Source organism: Aquarana catesbeiana, linkage group LG02, assembly GCF_042186555.1.
Source record: "Aquarana catesbeiana isolate 2022-GZ linkage group LG02, ASM4218655v1, whole genome shotgun sequence".
Classification (NCBI taxonomy): domain Eukaryota; kingdom Metazoa; phylum Chordata; class Amphibia; order Anura; family Ranidae; genus Aquarana; species Aquarana catesbeiana.
Window position 1 is genome coordinate 610,311,410 of NC_133325.1, and position 22,639 is coordinate 610,334,048.

At 37.4% G+C, this 22,639-nt stretch overlaps 1 protein-coding gene across 1 annotated transcript in view; it reads left to right on the top strand.

The window, feature by feature from the left end:
• Positions 1 to 10,951, top strand: part of ANOS1 (anosmin 1) — a 227,008-nt gene extending 216,057 nt beyond the window's left edge. Inside the window, exon 14 of the mRNA XM_073616360.1 lies at positions 5,737 to 10,951. Within this exon, the coding sequence (XP_073472461.1) occupies positions 5,737 to 5,795 (59 nt within the window). The 3' untranslated portion in view covers positions 5,796 to 10,951. The remainder of the gene's footprint in view (positions 1 to 5,736) is intronic.
• The last annotated feature ends 11,688 nt before the right edge of the window (positions 10,952 to 22,639 follow it).

Genomic DNA, 22,639 nt, shown 5'->3' on the forward strand with positions numbered 1-22,639 from the left:
GTTGTTCCACATGTTAATATGTAATGCATTAATGCCGCATACACACGGGCGGACTTTCCGACCGGACTGGTCCGACAAACTTTCCAGCGGACTTTCGACTGACTTTTGACGGACTTCCAAAGGACTTTCTAACGAACGGACTTGCCTACACACGATCACACCAAAGTCTGACGGATTCGTACATGATGGCATACACCGGACTAAAATAAGGAAGTTGATAGCCAGTAGCCAATAGCTGCCCTAGCGTCGGTTTTTGTCAGTCGGACTAGCATACAGACGAGCAAATTTCTGGGTCTGGTGGAGTTACGACGTAAAGATTTGAAGCATGTTCCAAATCTAAAGTCCATCAGATTTGCGACTGGAAAGGTCCGGTGAAGCCCACACACGATCGGATTGTTGGCCGGATTTGGTCCATCAGCGTCCGTCAGACCAGTCCGGTCGAAAAGTCCGACCGTGTGTATGCCCCATAAGACATTAATGTAAATGGGCTCTCCAATGCAAAAAAAGGTCAATCACTGTTTTTAACAACTCATCGCAATACAATGCATGGGGTGCGCTTCAATGTAGGTGCACTGGGAAAGTGGTAGCGCAATGCACCTATTGTCTGAATCCAAAGGAGTAGAGACTTCACTTAGCAAAGTGAATTATAAATTTTGAAAAGTGAATCTTTACTTTGGCAAGTAAATTACAGTAAATAAGCTTAAACTGTGGTCACTTTTATAAAAAAAAAAAAAAAAATAAAAAACAAGATTCTTCCTTACCACATGATTGTTTGCTAAGCAGCGCAGTGAACATTCACCTTGCTAAAGCTTGCCAACCACACACAAGAGGTGAATGGATGAATCCTTCCAAGTGAACATTGTATTCTAACAGAGGCACCCACCACTATCAGAATACACTGAGCAGTGGCTGTAGCCACTGATTGATGGAACATTTTCCTTCAACAGAAGTCGATTAAGCAATCAACTTCTGTTGAGCTAGGGAGTCCACAGACACTGATCAAAAGTCAGCTGGTCGAACAGGGAATTTCGATCAGAGTATGGCCAGCTTAAGTGAACAGTCTCCCACAGTTTGCAATGTCCACGCAATCACTTCAATTATACAGTCACGTTAAAAGAAAATCCCTGTTTAATTATTTCATCTGTACATGATTGGATAATTGAATTAAATATTTGTGAATTTTATTTTGTGAACATTGTCAAATAAAGCCAGCCTTGCATAAATAGAAATTCAGCCAGTTCAGCAGGGACTGTCCAAACTTCAATCCATGTATGGGCAGGGAGGTTGTACTTCTGTACAACCTGCACTGTTGGATTTTCTGCATTTGATTAGAATTGATCAATATTATCTGATGACAGGGAAGTTTCCTTGCTGTCAGAATAAAAAGACACAGCAGGGAGGACTCCCCCTTCCACATCAAGTGTGTTGACGAGGGAATCAAGTAGTTTTTTTTTTTTTTTTTAACATTCAACCTGCTGGTTGAATGAAAAATAATGACTCATCTGTGGATTTCTTAAGTCTCATTTACTCTTGGTGTGTAAACCACTTCACAACAATGTAAAAGGTTAAAGGGGTTTCACCTTAATGCATTCTATGAAAAACCTCCTGTGGTGCTGCAGCCCCCCCGAGCCCCCGTTTTACTTACTGACCCCGATCCTTTGCCGGGAACGAGCACACCAGATGTAGCTGGTGTCTCGTGTCCTGATTGGATAGATTGATAGCAGCACAGCCATTGGCTCCCGCTGCTGTCAATCAAATCCAATGACGTGGCGCCAAGGCGCGGGGCCAAGTCCTGCATTCTGTGAATGAACACAGATGCAGGACTCAAGAGCGCGCCCACACGTGTGTCCACCGCAGGAGAGAGCTTCTCCAATGTGGACACTCGATGCGGGGAGGAGCCAGCAGCGCCGCTGAGGGACACCAGAAGAGGATGTTCGGGGCCACTCTGTGCAAAATGAACTGCACAGTGAAGGTAAGTATGACATGTTTGTTATTTAAAAAAAAAAACAATGAAGCTTTACAATCCCTTTAACTGCTGTACACCCAAAACTGATTGTGATAGGGACATTACACTGTGAGTTTATTCAAAGGGAGAAGCTAAATTGAATGGTTTTATTTTTTAAGAATTTGTCAGTGTTATGTGTATCATTTTAAAAGCTATGTGTTTAGGTCTTATGTATTATACCCATTCTGAGAGAAAATTCTTGGTGAAATTATATAAAATAATTTTCATTAAAATTCAGGTTGCAACCACATCTTTGGCTGAGAGTGTTGAGTGTGTTGTTTCAGCCTAAGGTTCTATAATATTTCACTATGGTTCCCTAAATCAGCTCCACATCTGTGTGTATATGGGTTTCTACCCAAATGCCTAAATATGTGTATAATTAAGGGGGATGACAAGAATTTGGCACGATCATCCTTATTCTGCACTTTTATGATGACAGTCTTGACACTGATAACATTTATGTTTCACTATGCCATGATTCAACTTGGCACCAGTGTGTAACTATATGATTTATTTCAGCCATTAAACTGTTACATGTTTTATCTGTATGCTGTTTACAAGTGGAGTCCTGTGTGCATTCCTACAAATTCTGTATAAGGAATACTTTCTTTTTACTAAGCATTTTCAAGAGAAGAAATTCACAAACATTTCCGACCTTTTGAAATAGCAATACACTAAATAGCAAAAAAAACACAAACAGTTTGGTAAGCAGTGAATGGATGTACCATTATCGTGCACAGCTGCATAAGAAAATGGTGCTGTAATTGGCAATTAAGAACAAAACTGTGTTTGTTGTTACATTCTTCCCTCAGTTTACATTCTTTTCTGGGTAAAGAGTGCACTGTGCAACCAAGCAGGAATGATTGATACTAAGAATCACCTTTAATCTTTCCTTCCTTTGCAGTTTTTTGTTTGTTTTCTACTATTGTGAGATCAATTATATGGGTGAAAGGTAGCTTTAAAAATTCATACTGTTTTTTTTTTAAACTAAACTCCAGGTAGATATGAAAAAAAAAACAAAAAAAAACCACACAAACACAAATTAAAGTGGTTGTAAAAGCAGAAGCTTTTTTTATCTTAATGCATTCTATGCATTAAGATAAAAAACATTCAGTGTGCAGCAGCCCCCCTCAGCCCCCCTAATACTTACCTGAGCCCATCTCAATCCAGCAATGTTGCACGAGAGACTTGGCTGCCCGGGACTCTCCCTCCTCATTGACTGAGACAGCAGCGGGGCGCCACTGGTGCCGCTGCTGTCAATCAAAGTCAATGAGCCAATGAGGAGAGAGGGGGCAGGACCGAACCACAACTCCACGTCTGAATGGGCACACGGAGCAGCAGCTCGGCTTGGGTGTCCCCATAGCAAGCAACTGGCTGTGGGGGCAGTTGGCAGGACGGTGGGGCCAGGAATGTCAGTGAGAGATGCGATAAGAGTATAACATGTTTGTTATTTTTAAATTTAAAAAAATTTACTTTAGTATCACTTTAATGCAGCTCTGTACTCATTCATATATCACAAATTATTTTTATTTAGCTAATGTACATTCCTGATTTTGACTTGATATTATTCTCTTGTAACTCCCTGTAAAACAGCTCTCAACTTGAGAGAGAGAGGGACAGGACTGTTAGTCAATCAGGAATGCTGCATGCCTATGTGTTGATAGAAACATGCTGATAGGAGAAGAAAGCAGAGAGATGACCCCACCAGTCTTATGATACTAATTTACTGTACAGTCAACAGGCTGGATGGAGGGAGGACACCATTTCTTAGTAGTAAGTGGTGTCATTCACCACTGTGCTGTGTGGGGATTGTGTAAATCTCTGGAATGGATGGACAGTAAGGCTGACTTACTTACTAATTATCTTGAACAATTTTCCTTCAGACCAAAACCATACAATATGAGATTAAAAATCTAAAGGAAATTGAATAAGAAAATTAATGTAGTGAGGGTTATAACCTCTATCTGATTTTTTTTTCCTTCTGTGTCCCATAGGAGGAGATTTCCCTTCACTTCACCTCAGCTCAGCTTTTTTGACAGTAGTTTGTCCATTAATCCTAAAAACAGTCAGATTTTGCACCAAGATTTGCCCCTGTTAGACATTTTAATGGGACTTGCCTCTAGTTCAGGTTTTCAAACCCTTGGTGAATCAAGCCAACACAGATTCACATCACTATTACTCACATTTGAAACATCTATCCTGGTTCTCCTGCTATGTATCATGGCGTTCCTGCAGTGTTACCTACTCTGTCTCCTCCTCTCTATTTCGTCTTTCTGTAGAGGTCCCCCGAGGCTCTGTTCTTGGACCCCTTCTCTTCTCTATCTACACCTCCTCCCTTGGTCACTTGATAATCTCCCATCTCACTCCTTCAGTCTACTCTCGCATTACTAACTTACTAACCGACATATCGGAAATGATGTTGTACCATGTTTTTAAACTAAATCTCTCTAAAACCAACCTGATAATATTCTCCCCTGCCCTTGCCCCCCTTTATGACTTTTCCATCGAGGTCAATAATACAACTATCAATCCCTCCCCTCATGCCAGAGTACTAGGTGTAATTCTAGACTCTGACCTGTCCTTTCATCCCCAAATCCCATCATTGTAAAAATCTTGTAGACGTCACCTCAGTAACATCTCTAACATTCGCCCCTTTTTAATGAATGGAACCACCAAGCTACTCATTCACTCCTCCGTTATCTCTCGCCTTGACTATTGTAACTCCCTTCTCATAGGCCTACCTCTCCATAGGCTATACCCTCTTAAGTCTATCATGAATGCTGCTGCCAGACTTATCTACCTTACCAACCACTTAGTGCCTGCCACCCCTCTCCCCCAATCCCTACACTGGTTTCTGATCGCCCAGCAAATTAAATTCAAAATGCTAACAACAACATACAAAGCCATTTACAACTCTGCCCCAAGCTATATCACCAATCTTGTCTCCAAATATCACCCAAACTGTCCTCTTCACTCCTCTCAAGACCTCCTGCTCTCAAGCTCCCTTGTCTCCTTCTCCCATGTTCATCTCTAGGACTTCTCCAGAGCCTCTCCCATCCTCTGGAACTCTCTACCTCAATCTGTCTGGCTGTCTCCTACTCTGGCTGCCTTTAAGTGATCCCTGAAAACGCATCTCTTCATGGAAGCCTATCATGCATCCAACAAATTTTTTATCACTTCCATCAGTTCATCCCCCACAGTTACAACCTTCTACACCATTTGCCCCACCCTATTAGATTGTGGTGGTACGTGCCATTACAACAGCTGAAGTATATAATGTTATTTTTTTTACATTATTTTTATTCTTACCTTTTGGGCTTGTTCACACCATGTCAAGTGAGCTGCAGTAATCTGCATAGATCAATGCAGGCTCAGTGCCAGAAAACATAGAAAAATGATGTTCCCTGTTCACACCCTACTTGGATGATGGTGTGCGCTGCATGAAAATGCAACATGCTGCTGTGCATATAGTTGAATAAAATGTTATTTTAGGGAATTTCAGTAAAGTAAAAAAAAGAAAAGAAAGAGGAAAAGCTGAACAAAAACTTGCCTTGTAACAATTACCCAACACAATGGACACCAGCCCACATGGGCCTGGACCCGCTAATTGGCTCCCCCTCTGTATGGGACTGGGATAATATCTTGTGCTATTTTTGTTTTTAGCGATCACTTTAGCATACCTTTAGTTGTATTGCATGTTTAATAGTTTAACGTTCTGATTTTCTTTGCAGGGCCTCGTGGGAAACAGCATCATCCTCATCATTACAAGTCATCTTCAGATAAAATTTGAACAATTGCTATTAGACTTAAAGAAATGTGAACTTTGCATGACATAAAACCCACCTAGAAGGACAATGCATCATTTTCCTGAAGACATATCGAATTTAAAACAGGCAGCCATTTCTGCATTTGCGTTCTGGACCTTCGGTGTGGCTTCTTCTCAAGTCCCAGTATGCAACGTGTAGCATATATTTTGAAGGATAGATTTCAGCTACTTGTGTTGCTTTACTTTGTATTTTACATGGATTGTAAAAAAAGTGCTGTGTATGGCACTTTTTTTCCTTTGTACCGATTATTCCTTGTAGGTATTGGTTTGTGAATAGTATATTTTGTAAATACTGCTAAGTGTAAGAACAAAAAATAATTATGAAAAGAACAGGAAAGAGGCCAGTATAAATGATGGAAGCAATAAGAGATGCAAAAGACAGAGTTGCAAAACAATAGCCAGAGAAGCTTTAAAAGGCGTGCGAAAGCCTGACTGTTTCATAGAAAGAAATGGGGCAATTGGCTTCAAGTGGGTATATTTGCCCCATAACATCATACCTATTTTGTATTGCTTCAGATTTCAAGACATCTGCAGCTATTGGTGCTTCTTCAAACTGCAAAGAGAAGAGAAACCTTCAGCAGAGCATTCTTTAAAACCCTTAGCTACACAGAGTACACGTGGAACATCTAGATCATGAAACTGTAGTTATAGCTCTGAGAAGTGATAAAAAATTAAGGGGCAGTTAATGAATTGGCAAACGATCATGTTTTGTGATGCACTGCTCCTTTTCAGCTGCCATTTTCTAGTTTTTCTGACACCTTGCTGTTTGTGCTGTTCACAAATGTCTGCCATTCAGGGGATTTGTGTTTGCCTACTCTGACCTGGAAAACCACATTTTTAGCCAGACCAGTTGACCCAAGGGACATTTGAGATTTGTTTCTGATTCCACTGCCATTCTTCACTCATCCATTTGTTGACTAAACATTTCCATCTTTATAAGTACAATCATGACTACAAGAATTTTTTTGAGATGAATGGCTATATTCACTCCAGTAAGGTGGATGTTCCCTTATTTAATTTAACTCAGGTCCCTAGTATTTGAAAACACAAAACACATAGCAACCATTTCATGGACTCGGGAAAATACAGTGGACAATAGTAGCTGTGTATAGCCATATTGTATTACCAGCCATCAGAAGAGTGCCTGTATAGTTCATATCTACACATCAAAAGCCAATCGATAAAAATTGTAATTCACTCTTGTTCTTTGTAATAGTTTATTACATTGCAAGACAAAATATGGTCACCATGTGATGCTTTAAAAATTACTTTACAATTTATATGTCATATACAGTGCTGCATTTAGTAGAATTTATAATTATTTTTCATTCAAATATATATTATAATATATATAAATCTATATATTTTTTTGTTTCTGAGTTTCAACACAATGTCTTCCAATTGTTACCTAATTTTCACCCAAAATATTACGCTATGCTTTCTTATGATAATTTCATACAGTTAATGCAATGGCTTCAAAATAATTGAATCAACCCATTTGTAGTTTATTGATTAGTAAACTTTAGATTTCTATTGTCACATTTTTGTTTTTAAACTTTGCATTGCACGTAAAAGATAGCACTCCTTTTATTTTTATATGTGTGTAAAATAAGGATTTTATGGTAAGTACATAAATGGGGTTTTCGGATATCAAAAAAAATGAAATGTCAATTGGTATGGACTTGCTTACTTCTGTTGTTGTTTTAACATGTATTTTACTTTAGAGAAGTTTATTCAAAATGTTTTTAAAGCTGAACTCCAGGAAAAGGGCTGAATACACAAATGAAATACAAACGTGGGAGATTGCCAAAGGATTTGTATTTTTCTCCATCCAGTTCTGAAATGTACACAGCTCTGCCACCTGTATAGCCCTGTTTGACAGAGCAGGAGACCTGCTTTTGTCCCTGCTGCACTCAGGTAACGCTTACACGTACACATGCTAACACATACTGTCTCCCACATTCTGTGACTGGACAGTGAAATTAGAAGCAGCGCACTGGAGAGCACATTGTGGGCTTTTCCCTCTGCTATACAAGATTTTGCAACTGATCATATTCAGGCACCTACACTGCCTGTATTTGAAAAGTTACATTTATTGTTGACTTTATGAATACAGAACCACTATCATTTATATATTTAATTCCTGCCTGGAGTTCAGTTAAAAATTATGAGAACTTTGGTATTTTAATGTGGCAAATACTATGTTTGCTATGGTACCTATTACCTAAAGTAAATCTGTCACAAACCTGGGAAATTCAAATTCCAAGCCTCTCTATTGCTCATCAAAGCCATTTATCATGTTAAAGGGTCAGTGTGGAAGCTTGTTAAGTCCGGGGAAGGGGAAGATGGTTCAAAATTGATTATTACAGAAAAAATCAACATTTACATATTATTTCAGCTTATTGTCTCTGTATATACTAAACATTTTGACGGGGTATTTAAAGAAGTTTACCACTGCTTTTTATCAAGTTATTAAAAAACTTTCTCCAAAAGATAAATATGAAAAAGTAAAAGAAAAAAAAAAAAAATCAGCTGCTTAGAAAAAAAAAACATATAAGAAACTTATAAGTCTTATATGAAAAATATATAAATTACATACATTGTCTAGGTTGAACTGGATGGACCATTGTCTTTATTCAACCTTACCAACTATGTAACTATGTCTTACCCAACATGATTAATTGCTGTGTATATCACTTACTGTATTGGTAGCTCTTGTGTGCTGTTATATTAAATAGCCATATACAGTTGAAGATTGTTTTGAAAACTAAAAAGTTGCAATTTTATAGTACAATATTTTTTTCTTCATTTTAAAGTTTGCTTTTCTAAAACACTATTATTGAGTTTTCAGATTTTGATGAATAGTGCAAATTTTGCAGTGACTTAGCTGTCATTTTAATGGCAGCATACATGTGCAATTTTTTTCCTGGTGTTCACGAAATGTCGCATAAATCTATAGACTGTACTTCTGGTATGAGTACAGTTGCTTGCTAATTAAAGAGGTCATGCAATATTCTGAATCCAAAAGAGGGTTGTTAGTTGAAACTCTTGGCAGAGTAGTTTGGGTTGTATGTAAACTATTTAGATTGAGAGCACTAGCAAGCATTATCAAGGGCTGCATTAGGAGGCAAGCCTTTTCATATCAAAATTTTGCTGAAATCCATAAATCAGCTTAAACCTTTTTTTTTTTTCTCTAAAATTTCTGTATTGCCAAAAATGTTTCTGGAAGCAGGCTGTTGCATGTGACACCTAAATGGACAATAATGTAAAAAAAAATGATATGTATAACAGCTCTTATTCTAAATTCTCTGCAATAATTAACTTTGGTTAACGTTTTAATTTTAAATGTGCATGTGTTCACACATTTACTGTATTGGGTATTGACAAAGTTTAGCCCTGTATACCATGTACAGGAATAAAAGAAATGAACATACTGCATTACCTTAACTCTATTTTTTTCACAAACAAAATCAATAGAAATATCCATATGATTGTTTGTTCCTGTGCACTACTCACTTGGGGTAATTTATAATGCATGCCGAAAGCAACTACTAAAAAAGTAAAAAAACACACTTTTACTAATTACATTCACTGCAAGTAGTAGACAATGCAATTGTGTTTTGTTAAGAAAAAAATAAAAACAAATCAATAGAAGTTAGCTGTATAACAGCCAGCTAAGCGTTATAAATGTTTACCATTGTGTGTATCCTGAAGCCATTGTATTTTATTTTCTTCCTCTTCTATCTTTATTATTTTCTTCTAATACACAGTCTTTCAATATCATTACTATTGTGCACTCTTTCCTTTTAACTTTGTGTCTAGGTGTACTGCACCTTAACTCCACCTTTCTGACAACTGTTTGACATTATGTACAATGGGAAATGACCAAATTTGCTTGTTGCTATGAGAAAATTGCCAACACAGTGACTTCTACTCTATGTTCTTGCTGGCTCTCAGCATACATAGGGGTTAACTAATATTTTTAGGTAGCCTAGCGAATCTATGTTCAGTTTGAACACCTAATCTTGCAGTCCCTATTTGTTAAAACTTCCATGATTAGGTGTTTAACGAGAAGACTGCATTCTGTAGAAACATCTGTGTTTGCATTTCACACTGCCAAAATGTACAGATTTTGTTTTTTAATGAAGTATGTGTATATTATTCATAATCAAGTTTATGATTTCTTTTTCTTTATAGGACTGTCACATTTTGTTAGAAATGTGAAATTTGGCTTTAAGTATTTTTTTTTAATACATTCTTTTATAGAGACATTTTAAACCTTGTGCAGCCAAGCTGCACAGGTTGTTGTCTGCTTAATACAGTATAATCACCATAAAGCAAGCCATACCCACAATAGGTCATATATAATAATGTCTGTTTAGGTCATATAACAGTGGTATGTAAAACTAATACTGTAGATAGAACTGAATGCAGTAGTAAGAAGAAAAAATATCCATATAGTCCAAATAGCAGGTTTTCAAATGCTTTAATGGCATTTTTTTCTGTAAAAAGGGTTTAATATTTTGTATTTATTGCCTTTCATTGTGGTGCAACACCTGTGTATTTCAATAATAGGGACAAGGAAAGTAGCCTATGAAACTGTTTTTTAGAAATGACCATGATGTGAATACAACGTTGCATGTAGTAATATTACCATTTTATTTAAGCTGTAAATGTATAAATGCCAATGCTAATTATAGCGTGTTTTATGTGTCTTGCATGTCAAAATACAAGTCTTTGGAAATCTTCAGTTTTAGGCATGGCCCAATAGAACCCATCTAGCATTTTCTGAATATATTTGTATAAAACTGGTAATCATAAAACCAGATCTGTCTGTAGTATGTCCACTTTTGTGCAAATCTACATATGTTTGAATGTAGAAATCATATTCAATGATGGTGGTGAGTATGGCTTATGTCATGATCGTCACATATTTATTTATATATGTAAGAGAAATGGTTTGGTTTTTGTCCCTCTTATTAAGTTTATAAAATTGAAGAAAAATGTGTAAAGATGATTTTGTAAAGAAATTTCTAAATGTAAATATTATCCTATGTTACCAATCTCACATTAGAATTTGTACATAATGTTTATGTAATAAACTATCCCTAAATGTAAAACGTTTTTGTGTCTTATTTAAGGATAGCTGTAGTCTCGTGTACTGTAATTAATTCAACTATATAAATGCTTTAAACTGAAGGTATTTATAAATATCCCAACTATATCAGATGAAATAGCTCAGTATAAAATATCCACATGAACATACCCAAGAAACTGGAATGCATGATCCTAGTCTTCAACATCAAGCACTTGAAGTTTACCTTGTGACTAATGTATACATAACTTTTGATAAAAGTAGTGTATGTCAAGCCAAAGCTTTAGGCACTGATGTTGGACAAGAAGGCCTGGCTCGCAGTCTCTGCTCTGATGCATCCCAAAGGTGTTCTGTCAGGTTGAGGTCAGGCCAGTCAAGTTCCTCCACCCCAAACTCACTCATCCATGTCTTTATGAACCATGCTTTGTGCACTGGTGCGCAGTCATGTTGGAACAGGAAGGAACCATCCCCAAACTGTTCCCACAAAGTTGGGAGCATGATATTGTCCAAAATGTCTTGGTATGCTGACACCTTAAGAGTTCCCTTCACTGGAACTAAGGAGCCAAGCCCAACCCCTGAAAAACAAACCCACACCATAATCCCCCTCTCCACCAAATTTTTTTGAGGGGTAGCCCAATACTTTTGGCATTATAGTGTGAATGAGCGAGTTTGGAGTGGAGGAACTTGACTGGCCTGCACAGAGTCCTGACCTCAACCCGATAGAGCAACTTTAGGATGAATTAGAGTTGAGACTGCGAGCCAGGCCTTTTTGTCCAACATCAGTGCCTGACCTCACAAATGCGTTTGAAGAATGGTCAAACATTCCTATAGACACACTCCTAAACCTTGTGGACAGCCTTCCTGGAAGAGTTGAAGCTGTTATAGCAGCAAAGGGTGGGACAACTCATTATTAAACCTTACGGACTAAGACTGAGACGCCATTAAAGTTCATGTGCGTGTAAAGGCAGAGGTGTCCCAATACTTTTGACAGTATAGTGTATATATAATAAATATACATATTTATCGGCTGCCCATCCATGATGCAAATCTCCCGTTCCACTAAATCTCAAAGGTGCTCTATTGGATTGAGATCTGGTGACTGTGGAGGCCATTGGAGTACAGTGAACTCATTGTTATGTTCAAGAACTCATTGTCATGTTCACCTTTGTGACATGGTGCATTATCCTGCTGGAAGTTACCATCAGAAGATGGGTACACTGTAGTCTTAAAGGAATGAACATGGTCAGCAAAAATACTCAGGTAGGTCATGGCATTTAATTGATGCTCAACTGGTACTAAGGGGCCCAAAGTGTGCCAAGAAAATATGCCCCACCACCACCAACACCAACCTGAACCATTGATACAAGGCAGGATGGATCCATGCTTTCATGTTGTTTATGCCAAATTCTGTCCCTATCATCTGAATGCCGCAGCTGAAATAGAGACTCATCAGACCAGGCAGCGTGTTTCCAATCTTCTATTGTCCAATTTTGAATTTTAGCCTCAGTTTCCTATTCTTAGCTGACAGGAGTGGTACCCAGTGTGGTCTTCTACTACACTAGCCCATCTGTTTCAAGGTTTGATGTGTTGTCCGTTAAGAAATGTTCTTCTGCATACCTTGGTTGTAACGAGTGGTTATTTGAGTTACTGTTGCCTTTCATAATCTCAAATCAGTCTGTCCATTCTCCTCTGACCTCTGATATCAACAAGACATTTTTGTCCACACAACAGCCGCTCACTGGGTATTTTCTCTGTTTTGGACCATTCTCTGTAAATCCTACAGTATAGATGGTTGTGCATGAAAATCCCAGTAGATTAGCAGTTTTTGAAATATTCACACCAGTCCGTCTGGCACCAACAACCATGCCACATTCAAAGTCAATTAAGCCCTTGTTCACATCGGGCCGATTTGGCATGCAATTTGACATGTAAAATCGCATGCCAAATCAGAGGCTATTCCTGGCAATGGCACCGCCCGATTCCCAAAATTAGTTCCTATACTACTTTTGGTGACTTTGGGGACAATTGGAATAGACATCTGAGCAGAAACCCACACAGATGTCTGTCAATTCGCCCCTGAAGTTGGACTACATTGCCAGTTTGAAATTTCCAACCTGCAGCAGTGTAAACCTGGGCTAAATCCACTTTCTTCCCCATTTTGAACTTCAGCAAGTCATCTTCACCATGTCTACATGCCTAAATGCATTGAGTTGCTGCAGTGTGATTGGCTGATTAGCAATTTGTGTTACCAATCAACTGAACTAAAGTGGTCAGTGAGTGTATATTCCACATGGCATATCAGTTTATTGATAGGTAATTTTTGAACCTTGGGTAAACAGTCTGTCAGTAGCTCTCACTCCTTCATCAGAAATAGTTTTGAGCTCAGTAACAGAATGGCTGGATATGCTACAGCAGAACCACAGAAATATCCATAAAGAGATTGTGATGGAAACCTGGGTAGCTCTCCATAGGTCATGAACAATTAGTAATTTGCTGTGTTTTACATCAGGAGGGCTACCAGAACCACATCAGGGTGGAATAAGGGGGAGAATGAACAGCAGGAGCACCACACAGGGAGGTAAAAGTTTTAGGTTCAATTTAAAATATATACACAAGATCTGTGGCTGTATGCAATGCATTTGGGTGTACACAACTGCCTCTTTCATTGGGGCTAAAATGAATACAATATTTTTGCATAAATATACTAAAACAATATATAACAGAAGTAATAAAAAATAAAATCATCAATATTTAGATTATGAATATGGCTCTGCTACATTAAGTGCATTAAGTGCATGTTTACTTTAACATGTTTTGCCTAAAAAAAACATTTTTGGACACCTTAAACATACTGGCTTAATTTACAGAAACTGTTCATACATTTTGAATTAAATAAAAAAGCTTTGGTCAGACATTTTCTCTTTTGCTTCTGTGTCCCTCAGTGTCTCCACCTTGTCCTTGTCCTTTTTCACAGAATGATTGCCCCGAATATAACGTTTTTGCTCCTCTCTCTCCAGTATTGCCCACATTGCCATGTAGTATCTCTGATGCTAGAGGATAACTGGTGTCTTTTTTTTCAGCTAGACCTCTTAGTGAAAAATCATTTGTGCTATTTGACTTGTTATTTCTCACGCTCTGAAGGCATTAGTATATCAAAGCAATGTATGCATATATAAACCATTACATTTACATATAATTTACATATAGGGCAACCGTTTGTGGACACTATAGAGCACATGTATTAGTTTGAAGCATATTTTCTCCCAAGTATGATTAAACCCACTAAAACATAAAAGGCTTTTTTAAAGGACACACATTGTTTAGGCTGTTAAAGAGAATTTTACAGCCAGAAAATAGATGGACACAGAAGAAAGGAAATGTGTTGTGGACACAACCCATTAGCTTCATTTACTACCTGTGCAATGACCCATGCTGTATACATCTGTGGTTTCTAAAAACATGTTTATGTGAATGATTTTCCAAAAGTTTTAACATCTGTCCTAGTACTAATGCAGATTTTGGAAGGAAATCATTTAAGACCACCAAGAATTCTGCAAACACCAGCCCTGTCACAGTAAGTCATTTTCAGTTGTTTTTGCTACCTAAATGTTCAAAAAATAATTGTATATGAGAAAGTTTATGGCTAAGTAGTCCAGCTGTGATCTGTTGCACTTATATCAGCATTAGAAGCCTATGAAATCTTCAAATATTTTTATACATGGATATGAACAATTTAGATCTCATGACTCATAATGGGAAGCCATCACACACCATCAATCTTACTCTGTTGATGATAGAAGGTGGAGATCTTACTAAGATGTTTTAATGTTTTGCCTCTATATACTAGAATGACATTCCTTACTGAGTTGAAGAATGATTGATGATGAGCACCTTGTCTCTGCTAGTTACAATGTTCATATAAATACAAGCCATATGTTATAGTCAAATGTAAAAAAATAACTTAGACCTTGTTATATATATTTCAGTAATCTTGTTATGCACACGTATCTGTTTTTTTCCTTTTTGTTAAAGCTAAACTCTAGGCCAACTGCTAAGTACACAGTGGTGCAGTGGGTAGCACTTTCGCCTAGCAGTAAGAAGGGTCGCTTCCACGACACTACCTGCTTGGAGTTTGCATGTTCTCCCTGTGTCTGCGTGGGTTTCCTCCGGGTACTCCGGTTTCCTCCCACACTCTAAAGACATGCTGGTAGGTTAATTGGATCCTGTCTAAATTGTCCCTAGTATGTATGAATGTGAGTTAGGGATCTTAGATTGTAAGCTCCTTGAGGGTAGGGACTGATGTGACTGTACAATGTATATGTAAAGTGCTGCGTAAATTGACGGCGCTATATAAGTACCTGAAATAAATAAAAATAAATAAAGTACATTATGTGAACTGTTTTATCTACCAAAAGATTTGTAATCCTGTTTAACTTTTTCTGTGATTCTTTTATTTCTGCCAGATATGACAACCAGAAAAACAACACTATGCCTTTTGTTAAGATATGCTATGTGGTGCTGCCATTGCCTTATGTACAGCCTGTTTATTGGACAATGAAGGAGCAGCAACACACTTGTTAGTTATCAAGTTTGCTTGTTCTGCTCTCTCCTCCTGTCAGTACATGTGCATACATCAGAGCCTCACTAACTTCTTTTTCTTCCATTTTCTCTCTGAAATATATCAAGTCAGAGTTAGTTATTTTACAAAAGCTTTAACCCTTTCTATCTACCACTTCTGAATTAACATTTCTCTGCACAATGATTATTTATGTTAAATATATCAAAATAATAGTAACTATATTCCAAGAATAGGCTAATTGATGCCCTTCAATGCCCAACCTATACGTGGAGTGGTGGCAAAAAAAATGTAATACTAAAAGGTGGAGCAGCGAGAGTTATTGTGGCACAGGTACACTAAGTGGAACTAAACCTAAAAACTGTGAGCAGACAATTTTTTACTAATATCATCCTTCACTATCTAATCTAGAGGCTGAAAATCTGACACCCGGAAGTAGCCCAGAATAACAGCGAATCGCGTGGGATGTTACTACAGCATTACAGAGTTTAGTACCGCTTTTAATGTTTTGGACTGGTGATATTGTTACACTGAAGGGGTTTAAAGAACTCAATAATAACTGTTATTATAATTGTTTTGCAATATAATACTATGACAATTGTGTCTATTGAAGTGAAGATAATTAGAAATATGATATTAAAATGAACCTTAAAAGAGAAGTATGCTTTTTTTTAAAAAACAAACCTTATACGCACCTAGGTGGATGCATCATCGATCTAATTTTTCTATGCCTAAGCCCAGGTCTATTTAAGTAGTACATATTAAGAGCACTGCTTTGTGATGGTGTATAATAAAGTTGAGAATTAAAAACATGATGCCATATTATATGGTTATTGTAATACAATGTGTAGTAAAAAAATGGACACATGAACTTGACCAATCCTTACCCCTTCCATCCAGGAAATGTTTGTCTGCTCTTGAACTGAGCACTGACTTCTCATAAATTAACCTGAGGTCAATTAACTAACCAAGAGAAAAACAAGATTTTTCCATCAATAATGTATGAGTTCCTATTTATTAAATAAAAATGATATAGTGTTGTTTGACAACAGACTGATGGAATGGGTCAGCAATGATTATGTGTTAAAGAAGCTTTGATCTCATAGTGAAGATGTTTGCTGATTCAGAGTAAAGCATTAAAAGCCAAATTGTTTTATTACCAAGGACCTACCACCGACAAAAAGTATTTGGAGTAGATTTACACACTTAGAAAACAAGCTGCAAAGTTTTACATTTTTAATGTGTTTTAAAGAGTGTAACAGATTTCTGCAATTGCACTCTTTTCTCATTTGCTTTTCTTTTTTTTTTTTGGGGGGGGGGGGACAGCAGAAACATTATTTTTTTTCTCCAGTTTTTTAAAAAGGTGCAGCAACCTCTGACTGGTTTATGAAGGTTCATCACGCACAGATCTTAAAAAAAGTATGCACATATAAGTGCAAATACTTCACTGGCTGTATGCATCTTCTAAGGCAATGATTCACTAAGCAATAAAGAAAGGATAAGGATGACAGCCTTCAGAGTCTTAACCTTCAAAAACGAATCACACGTGGCAGGTTCATTTTAAGTGGTTATAATGTGATATTACACAAAGACTCCTACCTATATAACCCCACATTTTGATTGTGTACTCATTATACAGTACATTACATATACTGTATAAAACAGTAATTCACTCTTGCTTCTCACTGTAATGCCATGCATGAATAGCTCATGACTGTAGGTTCCTTGATAATTTACACTGAATAGTTGTTTTGCAGTCACAGTAAACATGCTTAAAGCTGAACTGCAGGCATATATAAAATGCAAGAATCCATGCAACGCCATACTCCTCAATAAATCATTACATATATTTTTTAGACATGTACACTGAAATATTTCGTTTTGGAATTTCGTGTTCGTCCGAAAAATAAATTTATTTAGTTACTCCCGAAATTTGTTTTTATTTATTTCGTTTTTCATTAAAAATTGCATTCGTCCGAAAATCCAAATTAAGGTCGAATCTGTCATTGAAGGCTTATGGTGTCTGTCGAATGTTCAAAGAAGATTCGACGGAGCAGCTAAACTGTACGACGCCGTATAGTTTACCTGTTCCGTCGAATCTTCTTAGAACTTTCAACAGACACCATAAGCCAAAGTACGTGTGTACTTAGTTCTAGCTATTTTACTGCTCCTCCTCTTTGGTTACAATCAGCCAATAACATTCATCATCATCATTATTTTTATTTATGTTTTCTCCCCTACATCGAATCTTTTCTCCCCTACGTCGAATCTTTTCTCCCCTACGTCGAATCTTTTCTTCCCTACGTCAAATCTTTTCTCCCCTACGTCGAATCTTTTCTCCCCTACGTCGAATCTTTTCTCCCCTACATCGAATCTTTTCTCCCCTACGTCGAATCTTTTCTCTCTATGTCGAATCTTTTCTCTCTATGTAGAATAATCTTGGACTAATAGAGTTAAGGTTAGGCACATTCGACCACAGGTTTGATGGACACAGATTGTTATTGTCATCATCATGTCGAATCTCCTATCTATATCGAACTGTTGTAGCAAAAAAACTAAAACGAATATAAAGCATTTGTTTATGATGGATCTTTCGTTTTTCGGATTCTGCACTTTCGTTATCGTTTGTTAAAACGATAACGAAAATACCTGAAATTCGGACGAAAATGCATTCGGACGAAAACAAATGCACATGTCTAGTATTTTTACATACATACATTTACATTGTACACCAGTAGATTGCCTCTGTGCCAACTGGAGAGACTGGGTTGCAGGCTGCAAAGAATTTTTCTTGCTGAGCTCATGTTTGTAGAAAAGGATGGTTGCACACTGATGATGTCACTTTAAAACAATTAATGGATAGCTAAACATGGACACAGGACACAGCAGACATAACAGTCATGCCCATGCCCTTTTACAAAGGCTGTTTTTTAATTTATTTTGAACATGTGACCAGCAGCAGAGGACTAGAATCTCCTCCTGCTTATGTTTCCCTGCAGACAGGCTGGAAAAGATCTGGCTCATGTGACAGCTGTTTATCGATTAGGAAAAAAGTATTTAAATGATTGTTAAATTAAAATACAATACATTTATCCGCATACAGACATAGATGGGACAAGGTAAATTAAACAGCGTGTGTTTAGTATCACTTTAAGTAACATTATAGCAGTGATGTCTTGAAACAAACTGTACACAGACAATGGCTTGGTGTATGTGGTGTGTCAAATATATGTTTTAGGTGCACAACCTTTTAATTAGGTGCTTGTGAGACATTTTGAGTAGAAGGGACTTCAAAAAAAAAAAAACTTACTGTAGTTGTTAATGTGAGTCTCAGGTACTATTACAGCTTTTCCCAGATCCAAAATTCTAAGATTGTCAGCTTTACTACCAAATGTGAGAATGCAAATGCAAAACAATGTCTGCATTTTCGTTTGTGCAATGACACTTTTGACCCTCTTTTCAACTATTGCGCAAGTAAAATCACCTATTTACTGTTTATTGATTGACAACTAGATGTGAACAGAGTCTATGGCTGGTGATTGGAGTAATCCTGGAACTCTGACAAATCTGACAAACATTTTGCATGACTGAGCTGCTAAGTCTGAGAAGGTCCCTATGTAGCTTCACAGTCGCAACAAATGTTTTGTCCACTCTTGCTTACTATTATTCTACAATTTAAATGATTATTTTACAGAGTCCCTATCTAACAACAGCTACCTCCCTCTCTCACCTTTCTCCTGAGTGCACAACATGTGACACTGTAACCTGCTCCTGTGTGCTGAGGTTTTGCTCTCATTGAGCTAATTAGTCTTGGTGATGTCAGGCCATTGGTCAGGGCAGGCAGCATGAAAGAGTATTGAGGTATCAGGCCGAATGATGGCAGATGGCAACTGGGTTAAGCCTCGTACACACGCGTAGATTTTCGGATGCAATATTTTGTTGCATGCTAGTCTCATGTCGAAAATGAGGAGGTTACTCACAATACAAACATTTTTCTATGAGAGAATACAATGTCAGAAGTGAGGTAATGTGTTGAATTGTTTTGTATGCATTCTTTTGTTTCTAAGCATGCGCAGTCTTGCTCTTATGATTTTTTTCATACGAAAACCGCACTAGTGAAACGAAAATCGTACATTGAGTTCACATCCGACAAAAATTTAATAGTCTGCACATCCAGCTTTTGTCTGACGAAAAAGTAAAATCGGCTGTCCAAAACACCGTGCTGACGATCCGAAAATCATCAGACAGCTTGTCATACAAATTTTTCCATCCGATTTTCGTATCGTGTATATGGGCCTTTACTGTATAACTAAGGGAAACCAATTAGAAACTTAGCAACTTAGTTTAAACCAGTAGTTTAGAAGCAGACAATATTTACCTTCACCAGAGAAACACATCCTAGTAATGGCAGGATTCTTTTCCAAACTCAGAGTCTGATAGCTTTGCGTAAGCATTGAGTGAATTCTGAGACAAATTTAAAACTATTTATTAAGGTGGGATGCTCATACAGCATGGCTGTGCTTAAGCACTAAATTTCTGCCTAAATCCAAGGACTAGGACCCAGATGACTGTTTCATGATCTAAATAGTTATGTTGAGTCTTTAGCTATGGCCTCCTGCTGAGGTTTATAACTGTTTGATCCTCTTGGTAGTATTCATTCTACCCGTTAGTTTTGATTAGAGGCCCTTAACCCTTCTGTACGGTTATTACAGTTTGTAACAATATTTAATGTATTTGTTCTCTACTTTTTTTTTATGTATCTTCATTTTCTTTTTGAGAAAATATACAATAAAATATCTTTCAAAAAAATGTATATATATCTTCTTGAAGAGAAAATGTACCTAAGCACATTAGGCATAATCAAAGCAGGAAAAAAATTTAAGGTGAACCTGTGCCTAGACTATGTACAGTAATGTATATATTCCAAACATGTATTAAAAGCATTTTAAAAGAAGCCCATATTCAACATTGTATCTATGGGCATTTTGGAAAATAATCTTCAAAGTTTATAACAAGATCACTGAAATCACAACCCGTTTCCCGTTTTCATTCTATTGTTGTCAAACATTGTCAACCTCCCAGCCCTCTAATGTAGGCCAATAGCAGGGGCTTTAAGCTGCTAGAAACTGACTTAAACCTGACTTTAGAGTCTGTGTTTGATTATTCATGGCTTATTAAGAATATGTTAAACTTTTAATGCTCGTAGCCTGGACAAGACTGCATCTTATACACACTATTAGATTTTCTGTAGATTTTTGTCTTCAGATTTACCAAAACCATGTAGTGCAAAGGCCTGCCTGATTGCATACAAATTTAAACTCTTAAGGGTTGACCTCATATTATATGGTTTTGGTAAATCTAAAGACAAAAATCTGCAGAAAATCTAATAGTGTGTATGGGGCTTTAGGGTGGTGAAATAAATCTATATGTGGCCTGTGGATTCTAGAGAATACAGAGCTTCTGGTGTGTAGTTTATTTAAAGAAAACAAATGCTGTGCTAAAAACAGTGCTAAAACCATAAAATCATGAGTAACATAAACATCAAAATAGTAAAACATATTATCTATGACCATAATTGATGTAAATAACTGAAAATGATAACAAAATGCAATATATGAGTGCTCTTTACAATTTACTAGTCCATAAATCAACATGTAAAGTCATTCAATCTTGCAAATAGATAGCTTTACTATTTTGATGTTTGCGTTTTTTATTATTTTATGGTTTTAGCACCGTTTGTCTGTGATCCTCAGGGGGGTAGTGCATCATTTATTGACTGTAATTATAGTGTATCTTATAATTGGTGCTAGCAGCTTTTCAAATTTCTATCTACATTTATTTTTATTTTATTTATTTCAGGTACTTATATAGCGCCGTCAATTTACGCAGCGCTTTACATATACATTGTACATTCACTACATGATATGTTATCATCTTTCTGACGTTAAAAACAGTTTCTTAATTTTTGGTATATACAGTATCTCACAAAAGTGAGTACACCTCTCACATTTGCACTTTGCTACAATGTAAAGTGGTGAGTGTACAGCTTGTATTACAGTGTAAATTTGCTGTCCCCTCAAAATAACTCAACACACAGACTTTAATGGCTAAACTGCTGGCAACAAAAGTGAGTACACCTCTAAGTGAAAATGTCCAAATTGGGAACAATTAGCCATTTTCCCTCCCCGGTATCATGTGACTCATTAGTGTTACAAGGTCTCTGGTGTGATTTGGGAGAAGGTGTATTAAATCTGGTGTTATCGCTCTCACTCTCTCAATACTGGTCAGTGGAAGTTCAACATGGTACCTCATGGCACAGAACTCTCTGAGAATCTGAAAAAAAGAATTGTTGCTCTACATAAAGATGGCCTAGACTATAAGAAGATTGTCAAGACCCTGAAACTGAGTTGCAGCATGGTGGCCAAGACCATACGGCAGTTTAACAGGACAGGTTCCACTCAGAACAGGCCTTGCCATGGTCGACAAAAGAAGTTGAGTGCACGCGCTCAGCGTCATATCCAGAGGTTGTCTTTGGGAAATAGATGTATGAGTGCTGCCAGCATTGCTGCAGAGGTAGAAGGTGTGGGGGGGTCAGCCTGTCAGTGCTCAGACCATACACCACACACTGCATCAAATTGGTCTGCATGGCTGTCGTCCCAGAAAGAAGTCTCTTCTAAAGTGATGTACAAGAAAGCCCGCAAACATTTTGCCTAAGACAAGCAGTCTAAAGCCCCGTACACACGATCGGACTTTCCGACGGGAAATGTTGGATGTCAGGCTGCTGGTGGAAAATCCAACCATGTGTATGCTTTATCGGACAGTTGTTGTCAGACTTTCCACCAACAAATGTTGGCTAGCATGTTTCCAAATTTTCCTCCAACAAATGTGTGCTGTCGGATTTTCCGATCGTGTGTACACAAGTTCGTCGGACAAAAGTCCAAACTACAAACACGCATGCTCAAAAGCAGAAGCGGTCGGTCTTGTAAACTAGCATTTGTAATGGAGAACTAACATTCGTGACGTGACAAATTATTAAATCTCCAAATGCCTTAAACAATTCTCTTCTTCTTTAATGGCATAATAATGTAGCTGCTTTGCTGGTGATACTGATGGAGTTATTGCAAACAAATTTTCAAA